Below are 22,732 nucleotides of genomic sequence, written 5' to 3'. Positions count from 1 at the left end.
AACAATGATATGATGTTTCATTCATGGTTCTAATATGCTTCCCATTGAGAAATTATCTTCCTGTCACTGCAGCCTTGGATGTTTAGATAAAAAATAGAGCAAACAATGGAAAAGCAGTTTTCCACATATCAGATCTATAATTTTTACATTTTTTTTTGCATTCACCTCATTTTATTTGTAGATTACTAGCATTCCATAAAAATAAGGAAAAATAGAAACATAAAGAAGAAACAAATCTTCCCAGTGTTTTGGTACCTAGCCTGTAAATGTGTAAGCATCTCACCAGGGATGTGCATATAACTGACTTTTTTGTCAATTCACCAGCTGAACTTGCCATTCTTAGTTTGCTAGTATTGAATCAAGGTTGCCTTAATCCTGTTTCTGACCAAAACAAAACCGAAGTACTTAATGTCATGAGGGACAATACATTCCTCTTGAAATAAAGTGGAATATTAAATTTCCAAAGATTTATTCAGAAAACAAATGTAACAGAATTACAGTCAAAACATTATAGCTTATGGTTAGAGTGATGCTTCATAAAGCAGACACTTTAGTTGCATTTCAGATTCTACAGGTCTCTATGTTGCGCATGACTGTATACCAGAGAGTATCTGTACCTCCACTGTGAGGCAATGGTAGTCTGTTCAACAGTGTTAATAGAACCTCAAGAGGGATTCATAATATCCCAAAACAGATACACTGACTAAAATGCACTAAGAAGAGCTAAAGATGATGGTCAATCTTACCACAGCAATTGCTAATGTTACTAGATTTCTCACACAGCAGTGACCTGAACCATAATTACACCCATGACTTCCAGCAATAGCCTTCATATTCTCTGTTCACCTGTTTAGGTATATATATGGTCACACTATAAGAATCTTTTTCAGCAAAACTTTTTGGTAGAGTTCCATCAAAGTTCCCTGCCACAAAACAGAACATGCAACTGCCATTTTCTTGTTAGTCATGAACACTTCTGCCACACCAGCAGAGACAAGCAGTAAGGGATGTGTCCAGAACTGACAAGGACAAATAAGCAGAAAACTGTGCAGTCTGCACAGAATTATTCAGAATAGTCACATGTACAAAATGCTGCTGGTGAATCTCACATCACCAAGTAGCTGGTTGGTAAAACAGCAGAAGAAATTCAACATCAGTAAGTGCAAAGAAAGGTAAACAGGAAAAAATAACCTTAACTATGCAGACACAGTAATAGTCTAAATTAGCTATAGGTCAGGGAAGAACTCTTGGAGTCACTGTGGACAGCTCTCTGAAAATGTCAACTCAGTGTGCAGCAGATATTCAATAGGCAAACACAAAGTTACAACTGTTTAAGGAAAGAATAAAACCCAAAACATTATTATGCCACAGAACAAGCTCAAGCATATAAACTTTGAGCACTCTAGGCAGCTGTGGCACCACCCCTCTCTTTTGCTCAGTGTTTCAAACAAGCATTGGAGAACTTAAAAGGCACAGAGAAAGGTGATAAGAATAAGAAGAGATGGGAAGTGAATCCCATACAAGGAGAGATTAAGTACTTTTGAGTTCTGAAAAAGGACAGCTAAACCATCTATAGAATCAGGACTGGTACACAAAAGCGAATGAAGAACCACCAGTCATTACAGAAAAAGAAGAGAGCAGCCAATGAAAATGTGGAATAAATGCATTTAAGCAAACAAGACATGTAAGTAAAATACAGATCTTGTTACCACCAATTGTCAGAGAGCACAAAATGCAACAGCTTCCAACATGGATAATGTACATTCACAGAGAGCAGGTCCTTTGGTAGATACTAAACTATTGGTCCATGTATAACTCCAGGTCAGGGTCACTGACAACAGGAGTCTAGGAGTAATACTACACTGGTTGTCATCTCTAAACTGCTCTCCATACAGGATACAGTAAAATATTTTCCTCTGTGGCTGTTCTTACATTAGGTATGTTGTGGTTTTTTCTAAGTACTGGGAAACAAAATATGTCAGTAAATTAACATGATTTGAAGGTCAGCTCTGGCTCTGGGTCCCTTGAACAGTGCCTCTTCCTTGTGGATAACATATGACTTTTTCCTCCAACTATAGTGACCAACACAGCCAGACTCCAGGAAATAACTGATAAGGGATTCTTAATAATCAGGAAGGTGAGGTTCATATAGAGAAATAGTAACATCATCTCACTCCTCTGAAGGATCTCATTTGTAATTCACACATACTAAGCACTGGCATTAACTTCTTCACCTGAGTAATAACGACAGCAGCTTGGATGTGAAAGAGTGACACCTCCACAAGTCATCAAGAGTGGCAAAAAAGTCATAGAGAGTTTTATATTGTTCTTACTCTACAGTTATGATGGCATATCACTAAAAAGGACAGTCATGCATTCCCTCCTCCTCCCAAATTAGATCCATGGACTATCCACACACTGGATGAGATGGTTCAGCCAAAAGGTTACTAAATTTTTTTCTTAGTTTCCATTTGGATTATTGCAGTGAAGAGGCTTACTGTCCAGTCATAGATCACTAGATTTGACAGAAACAATACAGCAAAAGTGTGCAGGCAAGGGAGGGGGAAGGATGACACAAGTCTGTTCAGTAGCAGCTTTCAGCTACACTGCTTTACTCACAATGTTAAAATGCAACCTATGGTACAGTAGCCCTTTTTTAACTTGGTCTGCTGAATAAAAAACATACAAGTCCTTGGAACTAAAAGACAGTGAGTCTGAAGTAACTAGATGTCACAGAGCAGACAACAAAGAAGAAAGGACATGAAAATCTCTGGTTAAAGGTTGTTAGGCAGAGGGGAGCTTGTCTAAGTTCAGGTGACAGAGCTCAATAAATATGGAAAACCACTTCAACTTGTAAATGTTAATTGTAATTACTTACAATGGTTCAGCTTATGAAAACATCCCAGCATCAGTAATCCCATCTGCAGTTGAGAGGAAGCATCTTTCAGAACAGATAGCTTCTGCAAGGGAAATCAGTTTGTGCATTTCTGGACTTACTCATGTAGGTACCGCAAGGTATCATTGTACTGGTGAGTTCAGTTAGGGAACAGACTGTATAATTATACATATTTAAACACTTCAAATGCTGCTAAAGCAAAAATGTATATAAAAAACAGTACTCAGAATATTTCTTCTTAGCCATCAACCCCTGAATAACAGAACTGTGAAACCATGCAAGTCTACACTACCAGCTGCACTATGATTCATGGATCCTTTTTATCCTCACAGTACTTCATGATAGTATAATCATTCCTAGTCATGTGTGATTCATCAAAGTATTTTGTAGTAAAGACAAATGTTATAATATGCCCTATTGTAACCATGCAAATCACATATCTTCATTTCCATACCTAAATTACGCTTTCACTGAACTTTTTCTGCTGCTCAAGCAACTCTCACATACCAAGCTAGTTAGGCATTTCAAAGTTGTTTCATAGCAAGGAATCCCAAGTTTTCTTCATCCCCTTTCACTTTCTCAAGCCTCTTCATGCTTACACATCACTGTTTTGAAAGGTTACACTAGGTTCTTAACTCTAAGCTACCACCCTATCTCCTCTGTATGCCTCACATGTTTCCTGTGGTCAGAAGTTAATGTAAGTTACTTATATGTACTGTCACTCAGCAGACAAACCTTATGACACTTCACACAGCAACTCTGAATGACAGGTCCTTTGTGGATCATCACAAGCCAAGCAATACAGAGACGCAAGGAAAAGTTTCAAACTTCTTTTTTCTACATCAAGATATCATATTCCCAAGGAATTCATCTTTCTGTTCTCTTGGAGCCTATTAACTTTAACAACAGATGTAATATTTTTTAGTAGAAACCTTAATACATTCTTAGAACTGCTCATATTAACTGTCTAAATTTCCAGTTCAAACCTAATGGTTTTGGTTCAAGAATAAACGTTAAAAAGCTCTAAAGACAGTTAAATAGAAAAAAAGTACAAACCACCACTCCACATTTCACAGGTAAAACAGCAACTCACAATAAAGATCAAATACAACCAGAGCACAGGATGATAACAGGCTTCCAAAGAAGGGTAGAATGTTACCACTACCTTTGGTGGTGCTTATCACAGAAAGGTGATATAGTAAAAGTACTGTGGACTGAAATAAATTAGATACTCCCTGTGACCACTATGTTCTCTTACCCTAGAACTGCATATTTAACATTTAAAACATATGGATTGCTAAGGAATCAAAAACAAAGGTTAATGATGAGAAGAAAACCAAGTTTGGGATTCAATCCCTTTCCATCCTCCAGACCCAGTTAGCAGAAATTCAGTAACATGCAGCAGAGAATTACTCCTTTAGTCTGGGGGGAAAAACAAAAACATGTCTTCTCTGATGCAGCAGTGGCAAAAAATATATTATTTTATAAGTATTTATTTATATTTATATAATACATATATTCCACATATTTATTTTATGAATGCATATGCATTCATACATATGACTTTAAATGAAGCAGTACATGTTATCACTCATTGGCATTCCCATTTGGGCTTCTATCTAAAAAACAGACATATATCTATCAGACAAAAAACTATCAAACTTTTACACCAGGTATAAATCAGTTTCCCTTTTTTCCCCTGGTATTTCAAGGCAACAATAAACTTACAACAACATTATCAAATTTTAAACATATAGGAACACTTTTCAGTAAAACAAAACACAGCATGATGTACTGTTGTTCAACCATGGAGTGTGATAGCCAGGGGACTGGAAAACGTGGTATGCAAATGATTCAGTAGGTATACTTCTTTCTTTGAAATTCTTCCATAGGAATTCACTTCTCTTTTTCCTTCTCCACTTTTTATTTCTTCCACCTTTTATTCTCCTCTTCTTTTATCTTTATTAACTAAGGTACCACTTGCTGTCCTGAGGACACAAACTCTTTATTGAGGTTCCAAGCTGCTGTGACTACCAAACTATCACTGCTCTCAGGAGGGAAGAAAGTGTGGATACTCCCAGAGGTAAATGCTAATAAACACCCTTTGCTTCTTATCCCATCCCCCCCCCCCCAGCAATTTCAAATAAATAAAATATTAATCTTCTCATTTTGTCCCACATTGCCCCATAGCGCCACTGCATGCTGTGAAAAAAAAATGCATGGCTAAATATTTTTCATGATAATCCACTGTGGGATAACTTTTTTTAATACACTTTAGGTCATTTACTCTTCAAAGAAAAACATAATCTGCTTTCAAATTATGCTGTTCCAAATACAAAGATAACAGGCTCAGTTCTCATTTCTGACTGCTCTTGCTATGTCTCAACAGCATGCAGCAGCCAGAAAGCTCCCAGGCAGGAGCAGCAGAGGATCTCCTAGGGGTACCATTCAGTGGAAGCAGGCCAACAAAGTTGGTTCTCTGCCACCTTCCCCCACCTCATTGCATGAGAGGGGTGCCAGGGGATGGGGTCACGTGCTGAGCTTGAGCAGTTGGACAGCCACAGCAACTGCTACGAGATGGAATAAACTTAAGAATGAGAGCATTGCCTGCAAGGCGGTCAGTCACCCTGGCTATTGCCCTGTGCAAACAACACCCTTGCAGAGTAGCAGGGAAAGATGTGTGAAGCCAGGCTAGACCCTGGAAAGCACATTTATAGAATCATAGAACATGCTGAATTGAAAGGGACCCATCAGGATCAAAGAGTCCAATTCCTGGCCCTAGGCAAGACACCCCAAGAATCATAGGATGATTCTGAGAGCATCCAAATGCTTCTTGAACTCAGACAGATTTGATGCTGTGACCACTTTCCTGAGAAGCCTGTCCCAGTGCTCAAGCACACTCGAGGTGAAAAACTTTTTCCTGATATGTAACCTAAACCTCCCCTGACTCAGTTTTATGCCATTTCCTCAAGTCCTGTCACTGGTCACAGGAGTGATCAGTGCCTGCCAGAGTGAGGATCCTGAAGACTGCAATGAGGTTTCCCCTCAGTCTCCTCTTCTCCAGACTGAACAAACCAAGCGACCTCAGCTACTCTTCATAAGGCTTCCCCTCCAAACCCTTCACCATCCTCATGGCCCTCCTCTGGACATTTTCTAAGAGCTTAATGTCTGTTTTATATTGTGGCACCCAACAGCAAAGCAGAGTAGGACAATCACCTGCCTCAACCAGCTGGTGATGCTTTGCCTGATGCCCTCAGGACATGGTTGGCCCTCCTGGCTGCCAGGGCACTGCTGAATCATATTCAACTTCCTGTTGACCAGGACCTCCAGCTCCCTTTCCAAGGCACTGCTTTCCAGCCTCTCATTCCATTCTGCCACATGATTAGAAAAATCTTCAGAAGAGGTACCTGAAGTGTGAAAGAACCCCATCGGAAGAACAAAAGAGCTTTGTCAACCCTACAGACACCTTGGTAGAAAATCAAATTGACTAGGTTCTCTACTTGTAAAAGCGGGGGTAAACACCATAAACCTCCAGGCAGCAAAAAGTACTGGGACAAAGGCAAAAATAAGATGGCATTTGTGCAGGTTTTCCAACACCAAAACAACAAGTAAAGGCAAGTCTAAAGGGTGAACATTACAGACACCTGACTGTCGGAAAAGGAGGGATTGGGCTCCCAACAGGTATGAATCTGAAAATAGTGGTTACTTTCCTACCACTGGCTATAAAAACTGGAAACAAACAGGCTAAGTTTCTTGTTCCTGTATGAAAAATATGATTAAAACTTAGCCAAACCCTGGAGGAGACACAGGTCTATAAACAAATAAAAGTACACATCAGTCTCCTCCCTCAAGAATAGTGTTATCTGTCACTCAACTGGATGTCAACTAAGTCACCTGCCTCAGTAATCCATTTTCACTGCACATAGTGCAGTTACTACAGTAGGTATACAGGATAACACTGCTTTGACTGACAGATGTTCAGGTTGGTGCAGGAATGTGTTAACCTTTACGTTGTTCTGGAGTAAGATACCTTCTACAGATTATATGACACTTGTTTTTGCTTTTATAGCAAGAGCATGACTCTTATGGAAATGTGTTAATAGCCAGAAAGCAGAATTCATGTTGATGACAAGGACAGAGACCATAACAAATAAATTAATGAAGTCAAATATGACAGCAGAATATAAGAGGCATAAGGAGACATGAAACAACATAGTACAAACAGCAGAGCACAGCTCGGGTGTTCAGTCTTTACTGTGAGTTGTATTGTCACAGTACATACTACTAAGCATATGCTCATTAGCACACGAAAGGAAAAGGAAAGATAGTCTCTCCTTTACATCTCACTCCTTCCCCTGCTTGTAATGTTGAAAATGGGAGGATCTGCAGAGACTTCACACTACTTTACTCTGGGCAAGGAGTGGAAAGTACTAAGAGTCTCAGACCTTTCTTTCTTTTCATTAGCCAGCAGAGACCTCAGATGAAGCAACTACAGGCTGAACTGCTCCTGAATGTACAGAATTACAATTAGGATGCTGTTCTGACAACCATCAGGCCAAGAATCACATGTGCTGCCTCTCTCATTCTCCTCACTGTTACTGCAGGCGAGCTATAAACCTACAAAATAGCCACAAATTAAGAAACTGATTTTGCTTTTTGATGGTCTTCTTGCTACTACATACAAAGTACACCACTGCCCCCAGATACTTAAGGTGATCTTGCTAGCCAAAACCAAAACAAAACAATGTTCCCTAACTCAAGTCTTTCAATTCAATAGTATTATTTGCAGATTGCAGCTGGGCACTTACGTTAATAAAACAAATATCACATTTAAATACAGCATGTACTACAAGTGCTGACGGAGAGAATTTTTTTAAAGTAGTAAGCACAATGCATGTTCAGTGTTTTCCTAGCGTATTCGACTTGCAAATTCAACCAGAAATCAATAACAGTGGATTGCAAGTTTGCAATTTATGTTTTTAACAGATTCCCTGGCATATTCAGTTTAGCATGGATGCTGATCACATAGAGTTTTGTTTGTTTGTAGCACATTTTGTAGCTATAGTATTTAAAAATTAATAAACTAGAAGTCATTTTCAATATATAAATCTGAAGCAGAATGGATAAACAAATACTGATGTGGTCAATCTGAAAAGGCTATGATTTCTTTGGATTATTATTGTATTACATAACAGTTTCCCACATAACTAAAATAATTCACAATAGTAAGCACTGAATTGAGTAAAAGATACTTGCAGAACCAGCCTTTGTTGCTACTACAAAGAAAATTTCATACAAGTAAAAGAAAGCACAAACACACCTATCCACATTCATATATGTGTGTGTGCTTTTCTAGCTCAACATAATCACATACTTCCCAACACATTCTTTGTAACATGCATTTTTTTTTTAACTGTTTGATGAAAACTATTCTGGGGAAGGGAAGACTGGGACATTTGTAATAAAGATCAAAAATGAATGGGCATCATCATATCACTACGACTTTTGAGGACACAAAGATTAAACATTACAAGTCTGCATCGGAGTAGGCTTCAGAAATATGCCTGGTGTTTCCTGTGTTAGCTGTTACCTGTCTATCAGATACATATGTGGCCTCCCAGTGGTAAGTGATGGGCTAACAAAAGTTACTTTGCTGGGCTTCAAAAGCAGAGCACAACTCTGGAGCTGCACTAAATTCAGGCTGCGGAGGAAGAAAACTTAATTTTAATTGAGAACTAATCCTACTTTTGATAGCTAAATCATTCTGCTGTAACCAGTATGCTCACCCACAAAGAATTATCTCATGTATAATTGCTTCAATACTGATTAATAAATAATAACTGATGAAGAGACTTTGCTGGCAGTCACTAACCAGCAGCTGAAGAGAGGGCCTAAGGAAGAGCCTTAGGCCTTTAATCCAGGTTGTCATTAGCTGAGAGAAATTGCCTGGTTTTGAGGTCATTCCTATTAAATAAAAATATTAATACATTTTTCAAATAATTTTCTAAAAGCTACAGGTTGAACTGCACAAAACGTGGTTATTATTTTAGACAGAAAAAAATGAAAATATCAGTTTCTAGGAACTAACACATGACAAAACTCACTGGGGAAAAAAGTTATTTTGGAGTTCAACCTGGGTTTTTTTCTTTTTTTAGGACTATTAATAAAAGTCAGCCTTGTTAGTCTCCTCAGACTGATCCCCACACTGCAGAATGAGGGAATGGCCAGCACAGCTGCCCAGCATCTCATGGATTGCTAGAACAACATATACTACTTCCAGTCAGCCTGTCTCAAGGACATGGATAAAACCATGGCTCTCCTAGGGTGCTGGAAACTGAACAAACCAACGGGAGCGGTTTGGACACGTAACAATTCTGACCTAAGTCTGCTTATTTTCACTTGTGCAAATCAAGCAACTATTACTGCATGGATCCCATTTTTGAGACCACTGTACCTTTTGTGTGATACTGCAGCCAAACGGAGTGAGCCCCCAAGCACCGCTTGAGGTATTCAGTGCCAGGACATTTATGCAGGCTCTCTTTAAGCCAGAGAGCACTATGGAAACAGAAATTATCTTATTTTCCTTTAGCCAAATTATTAGAGCTCCTCCTGATTGGCCAGCATAAGACTTGAATGTACTGCAAAGTATTGAAGTAAGATCTTTAATCAGGAGTTTGTGATCTCTAATTACATCTTAGATAAAGTAATAACAAAATAAAAGTAGTGCAATAAAAGTTGGTCTTATTGTGGTATGATTCTTATCATAAGAACTTCCTTAGCCTCAAGGTCTTTTTCTGTATTATGGCAAATTACTCAGCACTGATGACTCTACAGTAATGTTTAATACCGCTGAAACCAAGACATACCAGCTTGTAGTGGTCTCTTCAAAATGGAATGCACATGGGCTCAGTCAGGCAGTGGAGGTCCTGCCCTGAGCAGCTGACCCAGCTGCTGTCAGGCACACACCGCCAGCCCTGCAGCACATGCTGCAACCATTTTGGAATAGAAGCAGGAGTAGGAAAAGTGAAATCACACAAAATTCTTCTTAAGGCACTGTGTTCCATCCACATTCCTCCTCCCACTCACCACCACCCAGCCAGATAGCCACTTTCTTTCACAGCTGCTCATTCCCATCTGCTCTGGCACTGTCTGCACATGTCTCTTTAAACCCCTGCACCCAGAATTCCTCCTGATTCCACTCCTTTCCACGCACTTTTTTTTTAGCAGATACTCCCCCTGACAAGAGAAACACTTTAGAGCTGTCAGTTGGCATTTTATTTCCATACCTATCTCCACATCCCATCCACAGCAAAAAAGAATGGTAGAATGGGAATCGCCCCAAAACATCTCTTTCCAGCACTATGTTCATCTCAATTGATACACTGTTCTTTGTCCCTGAGTGCCCACTCCTTCCACTAACTGAAAAGAGAAAGAATTAGCAGGGAAAAAAAGGAATTAAAATAACTTACGAGACAGTGAAAAGCCATGCAGGATATAGTGAGTTTCCATGTTCACCTGACAAAGGAATGAGAAACAGAGGCTTTGAAGAACAGAAGTACAGCTAAACATGAAGTACCGTAAAAATTAATCCAAACAGGGGAAAAAATAAAGCAACAGTAGTAGGAAAAGGCCTGGTGAATTGAAATCACAGATAAAGACAACAATGAAAGAAAGAAACACACAGATGATGTAACATACAATACAATTCAGCCAGCAATGTTTTGCTTTCAAGAATTATTGGGAAAGAATATATATAAGAGGTATGATTAGGAAATGCAACATAAGAGTAGAACCAAGCAAATATATGGAGGTTAAGTGGAGTTTTCTGGATTATCATACTGTGCAAAGATGACACAGATCCCATGATTTTCACCAACTACAGCTCACACCTGCTAGAGTGTGAGCTCTAGAATGATCAGCTAAGCTTGCTTGTAAGGGCATCCCTCCTCCCTCAATACCGCATTACCTCAGGCACTATCCTGGTAGAACTATACTGCTCCCTAGACCACAGCAACATAAACGACTGCACCACAACCCTTTCCACATAAACAAAGCCCCTGCCCAAAGACAAAAGCAGTTGCAGTGATTTCCTGTAATCCCAGATTAATCTAAAAAACATATTATATATCTGTAATGCATACAGAAAAGGCAATTCTGCTTTTAAATTACCTACTCTGGATGGGATTCTGATCAGATCCATATGGACTAAAGAGTTATGCTAATGATTTACATCCACTGAGCTGTGCTCCTAAAAATAACTGTTTGTCTTAATTCTAAATTAATTTTAGTGTATGAAATATAGAACATCTTCATGTCTCTAAGAATTATACAGGATATGGAGAAACTACTGTTTTGACTGGCTACCTAAGCTTTCCAAAAGTCAGTTTCTATTTATAACTTGACTTGTACTGAATGTCACACTTAGGTTTAAACTAATTTTGAGGTCTTTGAAAAACTGAACAGTTAACACTTAAGCAGTTTTGAGGAACAAATCTGCTTTTAATCTCACAGTTAATTCTGTTCCTCTCAGAGTTTATACACTCTTAATGACAGCATTTTATTAATACTGGTCAGCTGGAAAAGAGGTGAGATTTTAATCATTAGCAAGCTGTCAAAATTTGAAAGGACAGCCCCCTGCCCCCAAAATGTTTTGTGAATCAAAACCAGGTTTAGGGACGTGCCAAAAGAAAAGCAAAAGTATATGCAGTGTGAAGCCTTTTAGATGTCTACAATATGTCTACAAAATAAATATACATTGCCTTAATTGAATTGAAGAAAGATTCACCAATGCAAGAAATTGCTTATCATGATGCTTCAATTGAAAGTTTTTTAATTTTCCTGAAAATCTATTCATTTTTAGAAGCAAACTTACTTTTATTATACATTTATATTAACTGCCATGGGAGTAACTGTATTTTAATGAAAAAGCAGCTTTGAAGGAAACCAAGAAGTTGAAAATTGCATGTGCAAGGATTCAGCTATTTTCAAATTCAGCCAGTAGTGTCTATGAACTCCTGGTACTGCAACATAAGAGACTCAAAGAGATGGATTACCTCAGCAATTCATCGGAAAGCACACAGTTCTGAACTAAAGTGCTTGTTGTGAGTTCATACCTTAAAAAATACTCTTCCAACAAAACTGAACCATGATTAAAGATGATCAGATCCCAAATGGACTGAAAAATAGCAGGATATATTTAACCAATAACCCAGCAGGAACTATTCTGGTATTCCTGGGCAGTAATGTCCCTGTCGCAGAGGTATATTATGAAAAACAAGAGCTAAAACTCTAGACTAACCAAACAACCTCAAACTATCTCAATCTACGTAGGCTTTTGGTCTTCAAGTCCTTGCAAAGATTAACCTACTAATTTGCACAATTGTTGACATAATTCTGTAAAGTGATACTATCAAGTTGGAGGAGTATACGTATGTCCTACATGTGCTGAATCAAGAGTCAAGCATAACTATCAAGCTCTAGTAGCCACAAATTCCTAAAAAATAAATACTTGGATTTTCTCTTCAGATCTGTGTTAAACCTGAAGTCATGAGACCAGTTTTGCCAAACACAAGAGCAGCAGAAAGTTATCCACTGGTATCTATAAGACATGAGTGTGCCTTTGTCTTCAGGTTGCCAAACATATTCAAGCAGCAAAAGTCTGCAGAATATGAGCTCTGAACAACACCACAAGAAAATTAAAGAGAAAGCGGGTTTTATGTTTCAAACTGATGATGGTCCTAAGGCCCACCCCCCACGTGTCATACAGTTGCTGACACTAATGTTGAAAGCCAAAGTGCTTGCAGCTGGTTCTCCAATAGGCCCAGGACACTTCAGAGTGAGATAACAAGGTAGCGTTATGTAGCAAAAACTTGCAAGCATTACTCTATATTAGAGCCGAAGGAACACGAGACCTACCTACCAGAGTATACATCAAACAACTTCCATATTATTAGAGCCCTCAGTGTTTTCTAAAGTTGAAAACTACCAGGCATTCTTAGCTTCAGGCTAAATCCTTCACCAGGTGAAGTACATTACAATGAAAATTATCAAATCCTATCTGAATTGAAGCCTGTTCCCATACCAGTTGAAAACAAGTGAGAAACAGCCTGATACCTCTACCCTGTTCTGCCAGGCCAGTGAACACTCCTCTTTATCACTGAGTGTAGTGATAGGACGAGGAGTAACAGTTTCAAACTGGAAGAGGGTATGATTAGATATTAAGAAGAAATTCTTTACTGTGAGGGTGGTGAGATACTTGAATGGGTTCCTCGCAAAAGCTGTGAATACCCCAACCGTGGATGTGCTCAAGGACAGGTTGGATGGGACTTTTGAGCAACCTGATCTAGTGGAAATTGTCGCTGCCCATGATAGGGGGGGCTGGAACTAGATAGTCTTTATGGTCCCTTCCAACCCAAACCATTCTATGATACTATGAATATTACAAAGTCAGAGGCAACCAGTTTCTCATCCCAAAAGCAACAGAAATCGTACAAATATTTAATCTGCTGGAAGCAAGACTAAGAACCAGGCATCCATTTCTCCTTTCTTATTTCTTTACCTTGGCACTTTTGAGTTCCTTTTCTAAATTAACCCACTGTACTGACAAGAGAAACAATCCAGAAAAATAAATAAATAAATACATGTCACGGGTTGACCACAATAAATAACCCCAAAACCCCACCAAAAATCCAAACCACAAACTCTAAGCCTTTCAGCCATGGAAGGTAACACGAGGACTGCAAGCATGGCAGTTCCCATATCCTTGTACTCATAGGTTAAAGCACCTCAAAGAACCACTTCCTAGTCATGCTTCCTCCTTTGTGGGGCCAGAGAATAGTGTCATAGTCTGCCAGTCATGGTACGAAAAGGCTGAAGAGGAGTGAAAGACCCCCAGTGTCCTATTCAGCTGTTTTCAGTGACAAAAAAAAGACTTATTTGCTGACCCCTTCAGTATGGCCTAAATGAGAGATGCCAATGCAGAAGGGTTTCCTGGGTCCACCTTCCATCAGCACAGCCTTAAATCCATGCTAGGGCTCTGGCAGTTGCATAAAAAAAACTGGATTAGAGATGTCTTTTGGTTGAAAACTGACCACATTTTCATTTATTTTTTAGGTCAGTTTTCAGCCAGATCATATGGCTGTACAGAGGTGAAGGTTGGTACAAGGAAGGTAAAGAATACCTTTGGTTCAGAGAAGATGGGATCGGCTCCCTCCACAGCAGCACAATGCTTAGGCTGGCTCAAAGTGTTTAAGGATTTGTTTCCCAATATGATCAGCCTGCAGGCCTTCCTCATGCCCCCACGCTACAGAACAAAGTCATACAGCATTTGCAAAAGTATAAGGTGAACATCCCTTTGCTCAGGTGCACAGATCAAACTGCTGTCTAATCCTCTGCTTCCAGAACTAGCTCTGTTTTGTTATTCACAGTAACTAAGAAGGAAGAATTTCTCTGTATGTTCACCTGAAAAATCAAGATGACAGCTCTGTGAAATATTCTATTAAGCTGACAGCATTTCTCAGGTATGTTTTGGCTTGTTATACAGTTTTGAGCTTGATATTTGTACAGAAAACCAAAACTGACATAAATAAAGGTCATAGTATAACTCCTGGAACCATGCCATATTAGGAAACAATGGCTTCAAAAAATTAGTGCTTCCATCAACCTCAGGAAGCAGGTAGGTTGCAAAGTCCTGCTTCTGAGCAAGAGATCTAAGATAGAGATTACTGTATCAGCCTCCTGAGCTAGCACACAGCAAACCATAGAACATGTCAGTACTGAAGGAAGGAGACTGGAAACCCTACTACTTTCTTAACCCAGTACTACTGCTTTCTTTTAATAAATAGTCTCATGAACACTGGTATTGAAAAGGCTACAGGAAAAACAAGACAAAACTTCCCAAGAAAACCAAAGTGAAGTGAAATGGCATATTTAAAAGCTTAAAATTTCATCAGACAACCACACCTACTAAGTCAAGCAGTTACAAAAAGCCCAAGACAAATCAAAAACTTTAGACAAAACTCCAGAAAAGGTCACAAACAATACACACCATCATTAAATAGTAAATTTTAGAAATACTAATCAAAAAAATACTTTAAGTACTTGATGGTATGATCTCCTATAAAAAGTGAGGGTTTTCAAAGTAGTGAAACGTGTTTGATATATTAGAAATACTTACAACTACTCCACTCTTGGTGATGGTTTCCCGGTATGTAAAATTGCACACTGCCCAAGCTAGGTAATACGTGGACATAAGAGGGGTCTGTGAAAAGTGATCTGTAACCCATCCATCTTCTTCAAAAACAGAAGTTTCAACTGGCATGTTGGACAAAGACAAGTAAGTTGCTTGATGTCTGATACTGATTTTGAAAGTGGCCTTGTAGATGGGCTCATCAAAGCAAGGAAAGGCTTTTCTGGCGTGAGTAGGAGAAAACTGCGTAACAGCAAGAAACCTAGAAAAGCAGCAAACAAAAATAAAAAGTAATTACTAACTGTGCCCAGCACTTGATTCATAAACATACCAAACAAGACATTGTTTCACTATTGTGGTTTAGAGGGGGAAAAAAATACAACTGTATAACTGCTGAAAATAGTTCAAACAACTGTTTGAACACTGCTTTATCACTTTCTTGCTACCTCTACTGCAATGCAATTGATATAAAGTAACGGTCTACAAATTTCATACATATTTCAGACACCACAATGACGTTAAATAAATAACTCCTTGTCTTTTATCAAACTTCAGATTCTAGCAGTATTTTTCATCAATATGTGGGGAAAAAAGTGAGCCACTAGTGGTTATACAATATAAAACAAGCAGAGTCCTCAGTTCAAACCAGGATTTAACAGCCTTCGGGGAGTTCACTCTGCCCTGAGAGACTGACAGGGCACTTTGCCTTTCTTTGGGCATGAGAACTTACGGTCACACAGTGCACGCAGGAGGGTCATTGTTTTCCACTGCTGATTACTTCTGTATCGGCTGCACATAGGCCTGGGACACAGTGCTATACAGCACTGCTGTGTCTGTGCATGTCCAAAAACAACTCTGTGAGCTTTGCCAAATTACAAATGTAAGTAAATGATTAAACAAGCACAGACTATTTCACTGCTCTTCTACATGTGGTTTTCTTTTCTGGAGTATTTTACAGAGAAGAAATAAATATTTTCAGTTAATGAATCAAATTATTAAAAGATCTCTAAAGGAGGAAAAGGTATTTATTATGCCACAGAGAATGGGAAGGCTTTAGCTTGACAATAAAATCTGTAACTGTGTACTTTGGAACTAAAGAGATTTTAACCCAGATATAGAAAACAAGACTTTCTGGGTAGAAACTTATACTTACACATAAAGAGAAAACCCATGTGCAATGATCTTTTTGCAGAAACAAGAAGTTATGCTTCAAAGGTTGAATTATGGGGTTTGATAAAAGTATTTTCTAGAGGCATGCAAAAGGAAAAAAGTACCATAGGCCAACTACGTAACTGTAAAGGTAGCACATACACAGGCTTTTTTAAGTAGTATTGATTCATGTCCTTACGTTCCAAGGTCCCATCAGTGGAAATAACCCATGCCAATTTTAGATACCAGGCAAACATTTATCAAAATTTTAGAGGCTGACTAATCATCTGTTATTCCTCTGAGGGAAGAGGATGGATGGACAGTTTTGATATAATGAAAACAGTGGCACCTATTATTAATCAGTCTATAACCATTATTTTGCAATGTGATACGCTCTAACACTGAGGAAGAAAATAGGTAGCCCATACAGAAAGTGAAGTATCTAATTAACTTTTTCTAAAACTTCTTAGGTTTTACACATATTTTGGAGAAAACGAAGAAATAAATTTATTGAAATGTTACACTTTTTTCTTGCTATAGCGCATCTGCACCTGGTAGAACTAGATATATGTTTTCCAGTGAATTATCACCTCTTTCAAATAAGGATGATATTTTAAAAATTTGAAAAAATTCTCCACCACTGAAGCATTTACGATCAGTCTAAAATAAAAAGCCTTTTTTGGCTAGTACTTATTGAAGGAATTCATCGTACCACATTTTTCTTGTCTCGTTACAAAACATGGATTACTAAAACCATAACTCTGCACAAGGCTGCTAAATCTAAGGTTAAAATTTGGTGCCAGGTATTCCAGTGTTAATCCAGAAAAATTCCATATTATCAGTGGATTTGTACTAGTGCAACAAAGCCAAATCAGCCAATTAAATGAAGCAAAGCAACTTAATTTATATACAAAGTATTTCAAGTGGACCTGATTCTGCACACTCTAAGCAGCTACAGACATCAACAGAACCCTCAAGTGAGCATGGAAAACTGTACTGGCCTGTTATTAATAAAGCAAGAATGATGAACTTTCCTCTGAAATTAACAATTTTAATGAGCTCCAACGTACATGTAAATGTATACTCGGGGAGCACCATTTATACTGTGACACTCTCCAAATAAGGAATCTTTCCCTTGTCCTCCCTCCCCAGCCTCCCTCTTTAATACTTTTATATTTAATACTCATTAGGCCATTGAAACAATCTCTTCACCAGGTAATAAATCCTGGTAACTTGATAACCCTCATAAACGCTTCATCATCTGTATTCTCTCAGACAGGTAGCTATATATCCACATAGATGTAACTGGGCAAACACTGGGTGGTCAATATTTCATACTAAAAATACATCAACTACCAATAACGGTGATATTTATAACACGAGCATTAGTATCAAACATCAATTTGCTTGCTGTGTCATAAAGCAAAACAAACAAAAAGTTAAAACTGCTTCCCAAAAACTAAACATTTATACTTAAAAAAACCAAAGAAACTAAACCCAAAACATTGTCTCTGTCTATCTACTCCTCTCTGTGTTCAAGTAAAACAAGCAAACTTGTATACCATAATAAAACTGAAGAGCAAGCTGAGTATTTCATTCATCTCTTTACACACCACTCTGGGCACCAACATTTTTATCTCCAATTCCCAAAAATATGACCATAAAAAGTTTTACTTTAGGAAATAACAGGCTTGCAGCCTGTTTTCTCAGCATACCCACAGCAGTACTTCACAGCTGCTTTAATCCCATCTCATCTATTAAAGGAAGACACGTTTCCTCAACAACCTATCTATTTTGACATCTTAGTTGTTACAAGACAAAAGAATGTCTGTTTGTTTTGTTTCTGTGATGTAAGAATTTTTTTTTCCTTTTCATTTATGCCACAGTTTGATGTTCACTTAAATTATGCCTGCATATTTTTACAGTACTCTACAGTACCTCTGTATTATATGTCTGTATTATGCACCAGTAAATTCTGGCACATAATGCTAAGTAAATTTGTAGCATATCACTTGCATTTTACACCTAAATACAGTAGAAAAGACTTAAGTCAGAAGCTGCTTTTATGCAGCTGTCAACATTTCAGACTGATTTATGACTTTCACCTGTGAAGACCACAGAAACTAACTTTAGGGAAAAAAAATCATAAAGTGAAGGCATTACTATGTTTGTGATACCTCACAGTTACCCAGAGTTATTAGCTCCTCATGTACAACAAAAGTGAAAAAAATGATAGTTTGGACCCTTTTATAGTAACGCGGCTACTGTATTTTAATCAGATACAAAGATGTCAAAAGCTAAAGCCCTGCTGGAACACCAAACTCTCCCAGAGCATGCAAGAAGCCTGTCTGTCTATCATAATAGAAGTTGTCCACATTTAAGGACCACAAATGGTTATATGTATTACATTAAAAAATGGGTTATTAATAAAAATGCAAATTGTTACATTGTAAAAGCACACTGATCAAAGAAGTTCCCTGCTTTAGAATGTGTATTATTCACTTTATACTACAGTGAGTCATTAAGCCCGTGCCAGTTGAAAAACACTACTTCTATTTAACACCTGAAACTATAACCACGCAATGATTACAGTTTTAAAAACATTTTACAGAAAGAAATATAAATGAACTGATGTAAAGAAAACACATGCCATTGATTTCAATATAGCAATGCTACCTTACATAAGGTAAGGTATCTATCCTTAGATCTTGTATGACTATACTTAGTGTATTAAAAACAAAGCAATTCATATCTGAAAAGTTACACACAGAATACTGGGAAACACATTTTATATTGCCTTCCACCCTGTGTCTTAAATTACTCTGATGACTGAAAAAGTGAAAGGACCTTTTTTTGTTGGTGGTGGTTTTTAAATCTTAACTAGGGAATCTGTATTGAAGCATAGTACAGTAACTCTGGAAAAATGTCACTGCCACACCTATTCGACATTTCAATTACTCCTATTCAATTACAAAGTCTAAATACACAAGAATAATATCTGCTTAAATAACTTCTTGGATTTGTAAAGTGAATTATACCCCCTGCTGTTAACAGTATTTTGTTTTCTGATTTGCCTATTTCCATACAGGTCTGTAAGAACTCCCAACTGTCCTAGTCATTCAATCATCCGTGATAACAGACATTTTATCCGCATCTTTTCCTACAACCATATTTTTTCAAATTTCCATTTTATTTCACTTTGATGACAAACTGCAAAAACTTAATTTCAATTCTGCTTGCAGTTCTAACATCAGACTGTTTAAACTCTCAGTAATCACAGTAATGAAAATATGGTTTAATAAAAGGACTTTTGACTTAATTCAGTTGGTGAGGATGCTTTTCATGTTTGACTAAGTATTTTTGCCCAGTTCTTCCAACTATAAACTCTTTGTTTCACTTTGCAGTATAAAACAGTAAGATTCAGGAAGAGAAAACCTGTCACTGCAGGTGTTTCATACAGATGTTTCAAGAAAGGATGGCTTAAAAATAAACTAATTCTAAAATGATAAGCCATGTCAGAACCATGAAGCCCATCCCGCCTTTCTTTTCTATTACAAAGCCTGACTGTGATTAGAAAACTACTTTAAAAAAGAAAGCCTCTGTAACTGCCTAAACGGGGGCCTCCACAGTGACCTTGCCTACCATAACAAGGGCCTCGACAGGAACCCAAGGGGCTATAACAATATGAGTAAATACTGAATCTTGTTCTGCATGAAAACTAATCAGGTTTGCCCGGTCACAGGGTGTAAACCTGCAACGACTCAGCTGCAGAGGTGTAAACGCATTCACGTTACGTGCAATCACATCCCACCACGTTTTTCCTTCAGATAACATAATAAAATCAAACCAGCACAGAAGTCCCGCTGCTGGCAAAGCTCTGTCACACAAGGGCACACGGCAGCCAAACACGGAGTGTTTATTAAACAGACCCGGAGTCTCCTCTCCGGGCCTGCCCCGACAGGGACCGAGCGGATGGTCTGCTTCACTCTTGCCACCCTGGAAGTTGGCTCGTTATCCCCGTCCGTCCCCAGGCTGCACTGGGGTATCTCCTGACCCGCAGCCTTCCCCGCCCCGGCGGGCGCGCAGGTGGAGCGCTCCGCTCACCTGCCAGCAGCCCCGGCTAACCCCGACCGGGCCTCCCGCACGGCCCAGCCCGGTCCGCCCCGCAGATCGCGGCAGCTCCGCCCGCCCCCCTCGCTCCCACGCAGCCCCTCAGCCTCGGCGCCCTCCAGCCGCTCTCCCGACACCAGCCGGTGGTGCGGAGCGGGCAAGGACTCGCAGTCCCCCAGAGCCTCCGCAGCTCCGCCCTGCCAGCGCCAGCCTTAAGGGGACGCCCAGCGAGCGGCGGCAGCGGCAGGCGAGGCCCGGCCTGTGCTCACCGACCGACCGATCGGACTTGGCGGCCGCTCCTCCCCGCCGCAGCCCTTGCCCGGGCGGCCGGCACAGCCCTGCGCCCCTCGGCGGCACCGCCGGGGCCGGGCGGCGCGGAGCCCGCGGCATCACCCGCCTGGCAGCTCCGCGGCCGCCGGGTCCTAGCGCCGCCCCGCCCGAAGTTCGGCGCTGGGGCTGCCAACTTCGGACCGAGTTGGCGACACGGACGCTCCGCTACCTTCGCTCGCCGTGGAGAACGTAGGAGCTGCGGAAGAAGCCCAGCAGTTCGTTCTCGATGAGGGCGTTGTAGATTATCTTGAGGTTGTAACTTCTTTGCACCTCTAGGCTGCGGTTGAGGACCACGACGAACACCTGTGTCTGGGGGTAAAAGAAGGTGCGGGCCACCCGCACGCCGCCGGCCAGCTTGTCCTCGGCCACGCGGACTGCTTCGATGTGCATGCGGTGGGCATGCAGCACGATGTACCGGCTGGCGTTGCGCACCTCTAGCTGCACGTTCACCTCCCCGCTGAAGGTGAAGTTCTCCATGAAGGCGCTCAGCATCAGGTTGTAGTGCAGCGGCCGCAGGTGCCGCGGCAGCCGCGGCCGGGCCCAAGGCGGCAACTCCTGCCGCCGCTGCCACTCCTCCTCCTCCTCCTCTTCCTCCGCCGCTTCCCCGCCCCGCGCCTCCTCCTCTGGCTGGCCGGGGGGCTGCCCCGCACCGGGGGGCTGCCGGGCCGCCCCCGAAAGGCTCCCATTGCCGCTGGCCCGCGGCGGGCCGTCGGCGGCGGCGCCGCACTCCTCGAAGCGGACGCTGAGCAGCACGGCGATCATGGTCACCGCCAGCAGCGCTAGGATGGAGACGGCGAAGCCCAGGACCAGCCGCTTGTGCACGGCGATATGCCGCTCCGTGGTGCGGGGTCTTGGCCCCGCCGCCTCGGCCCAGGGTCCCGGCGTCAGTCCCCGGCTGCCGTTCCGCAAGGCGGCCTCCTCCTCGATCATCATGGGGGTGACGGGCGGGCGCTTCTCCCGCTTCTCCTCCAGGGCCATCACGGCAGCGCCGCTCTCGCCTCCCACGAGGCCGCCGCCACCCGAGGGGGCCCCGAAAGCATGGAAGGCTCCGAGGCAGGGGGGCCCTCAGCCCAGGTGGGACGCACCGCCCCTCACTTCCCAACAAGCCGCATCACCCCGGCCGCCGGGAGCCCCGCTGAGGAGCGGCTCCCGGTCGGGGGGACGGGACGAGGTCGGGTCAGGTCGGGCAGGAGGCGGCGGGCGCTCTCCGCCGTCCGGCCGCCGGGGCCGCGCCGCGCCGCGCAGGCAACTTGTGCGGCTTCTGCGGGGCACTTCAGCACATGCCGCTGAGCACACCTCGGCGCCAAGGGGGAGGGCTCTGCCGCCCCGGCCCCCCCGCTAGCACCGCCGACCGCAGGGAGCTCTCTTTTCCCCGCGTCCCGAGCCGCCGGGGCCGGGGTCGGGCTCCTCGCCCGGCCCCAGCAGCACCCGAGCCATGCGCGCCCCGGGGGCGCCGCCGCGCAGGTCGGGCCGTCCCCGCGGGGCTCGCCCGGCACCGGAGCGGTGGCACCGGACAGCGGCGCGAGCCGGGCCCGTCCTCCTCTTCCTGCGAGCGGGTCGGGCTCCAGAGAGTCGCTCCTCGCGGCTCCTCTTATTTTCTCTTTCCTGTCTCCTGCAGGTACAAAGCAGTCTCCCGCCTGGCTCGAGCAGAGGCGGCTATATATAGGCACTGGGGAGAGGCGAAGGAAGGAAAGGGATGGGAAGGGGGGAGAGGCGGGCAAGCCCCGCCGCCCCTCGGCTTCAGCGGCTGCTCCGGCTGCCGGCGGTGACGGCGGCGCCCCGGGGGAGCGGGCGGGGGCGGGAGGCGGGGGCGACGCGGGGATGAGGGAGGCTTTTCTCCGGTGTGTCACACGCGGCGGCTCCGGGGGAGGTCGCTGAGGCGGCGGCGGGAGCCCCGGCCGGGGCGGGCGGAGAGCGAGGGCCGGGCAGCCGCCGGGGACGGGGCGGCTGCAAAGCCTCTGAGCCGCAGGACTGCCCGGGATTACACGCAAATGCGTGTGCTCGCCACATAAATATTGAACGCCCTTACTGTGTCGTATTTATAGAGACTTAATAAAGAG

At 42.1% G+C, this 22,732-nt stretch overlaps 1 protein-coding gene across 2 annotated transcripts in view; it reads right to left on the bottom strand.

Annotated features, from left to right (window-relative positions):
* The window catches only part of TRHDE (thyrotropin releasing hormone degrading enzyme), a 208,332-nt gene extending 186,615 nt beyond the window's left edge, over positions 1 to 21,717 (bottom strand). For both annotated transcript variants that reach the window (XM_032688741.1, XM_032688742.1), the window contains exons 1-2: positions 20,842 to 21,717; positions 15,072 to 15,345 (exon numbers count right to left, since the gene is read on the bottom strand). In XM_032688741.1, coding sequence (XP_032544632.1) covers positions 15,072 to 15,345; positions 20,842 to 21,650 — 1,083 coding nt within the window. In that variant the 5' untranslated portion in view covers positions 21,651 to 21,717. The remainder of the gene's footprint in view (positions 1 to 15,071; positions 15,346 to 20,841) is intronic.
* Between the last annotated feature and the right edge of the window lie 1,015 nt (positions 21,718 to 22,732).

This window comes from Chiroxiphia lanceolata, chromosome 5, assembly GCF_009829145.1.
Source record: "Chiroxiphia lanceolata isolate bChiLan1 chromosome 5, bChiLan1.pri, whole genome shotgun sequence".
Lineage (NCBI taxonomy): Eukaryota > Metazoa > Chordata > Aves > Passeriformes > Pipridae > Chiroxiphia > Chiroxiphia lanceolata.
This window is presented reverse-complemented; position numbering and strand designations above follow the sequence as displayed.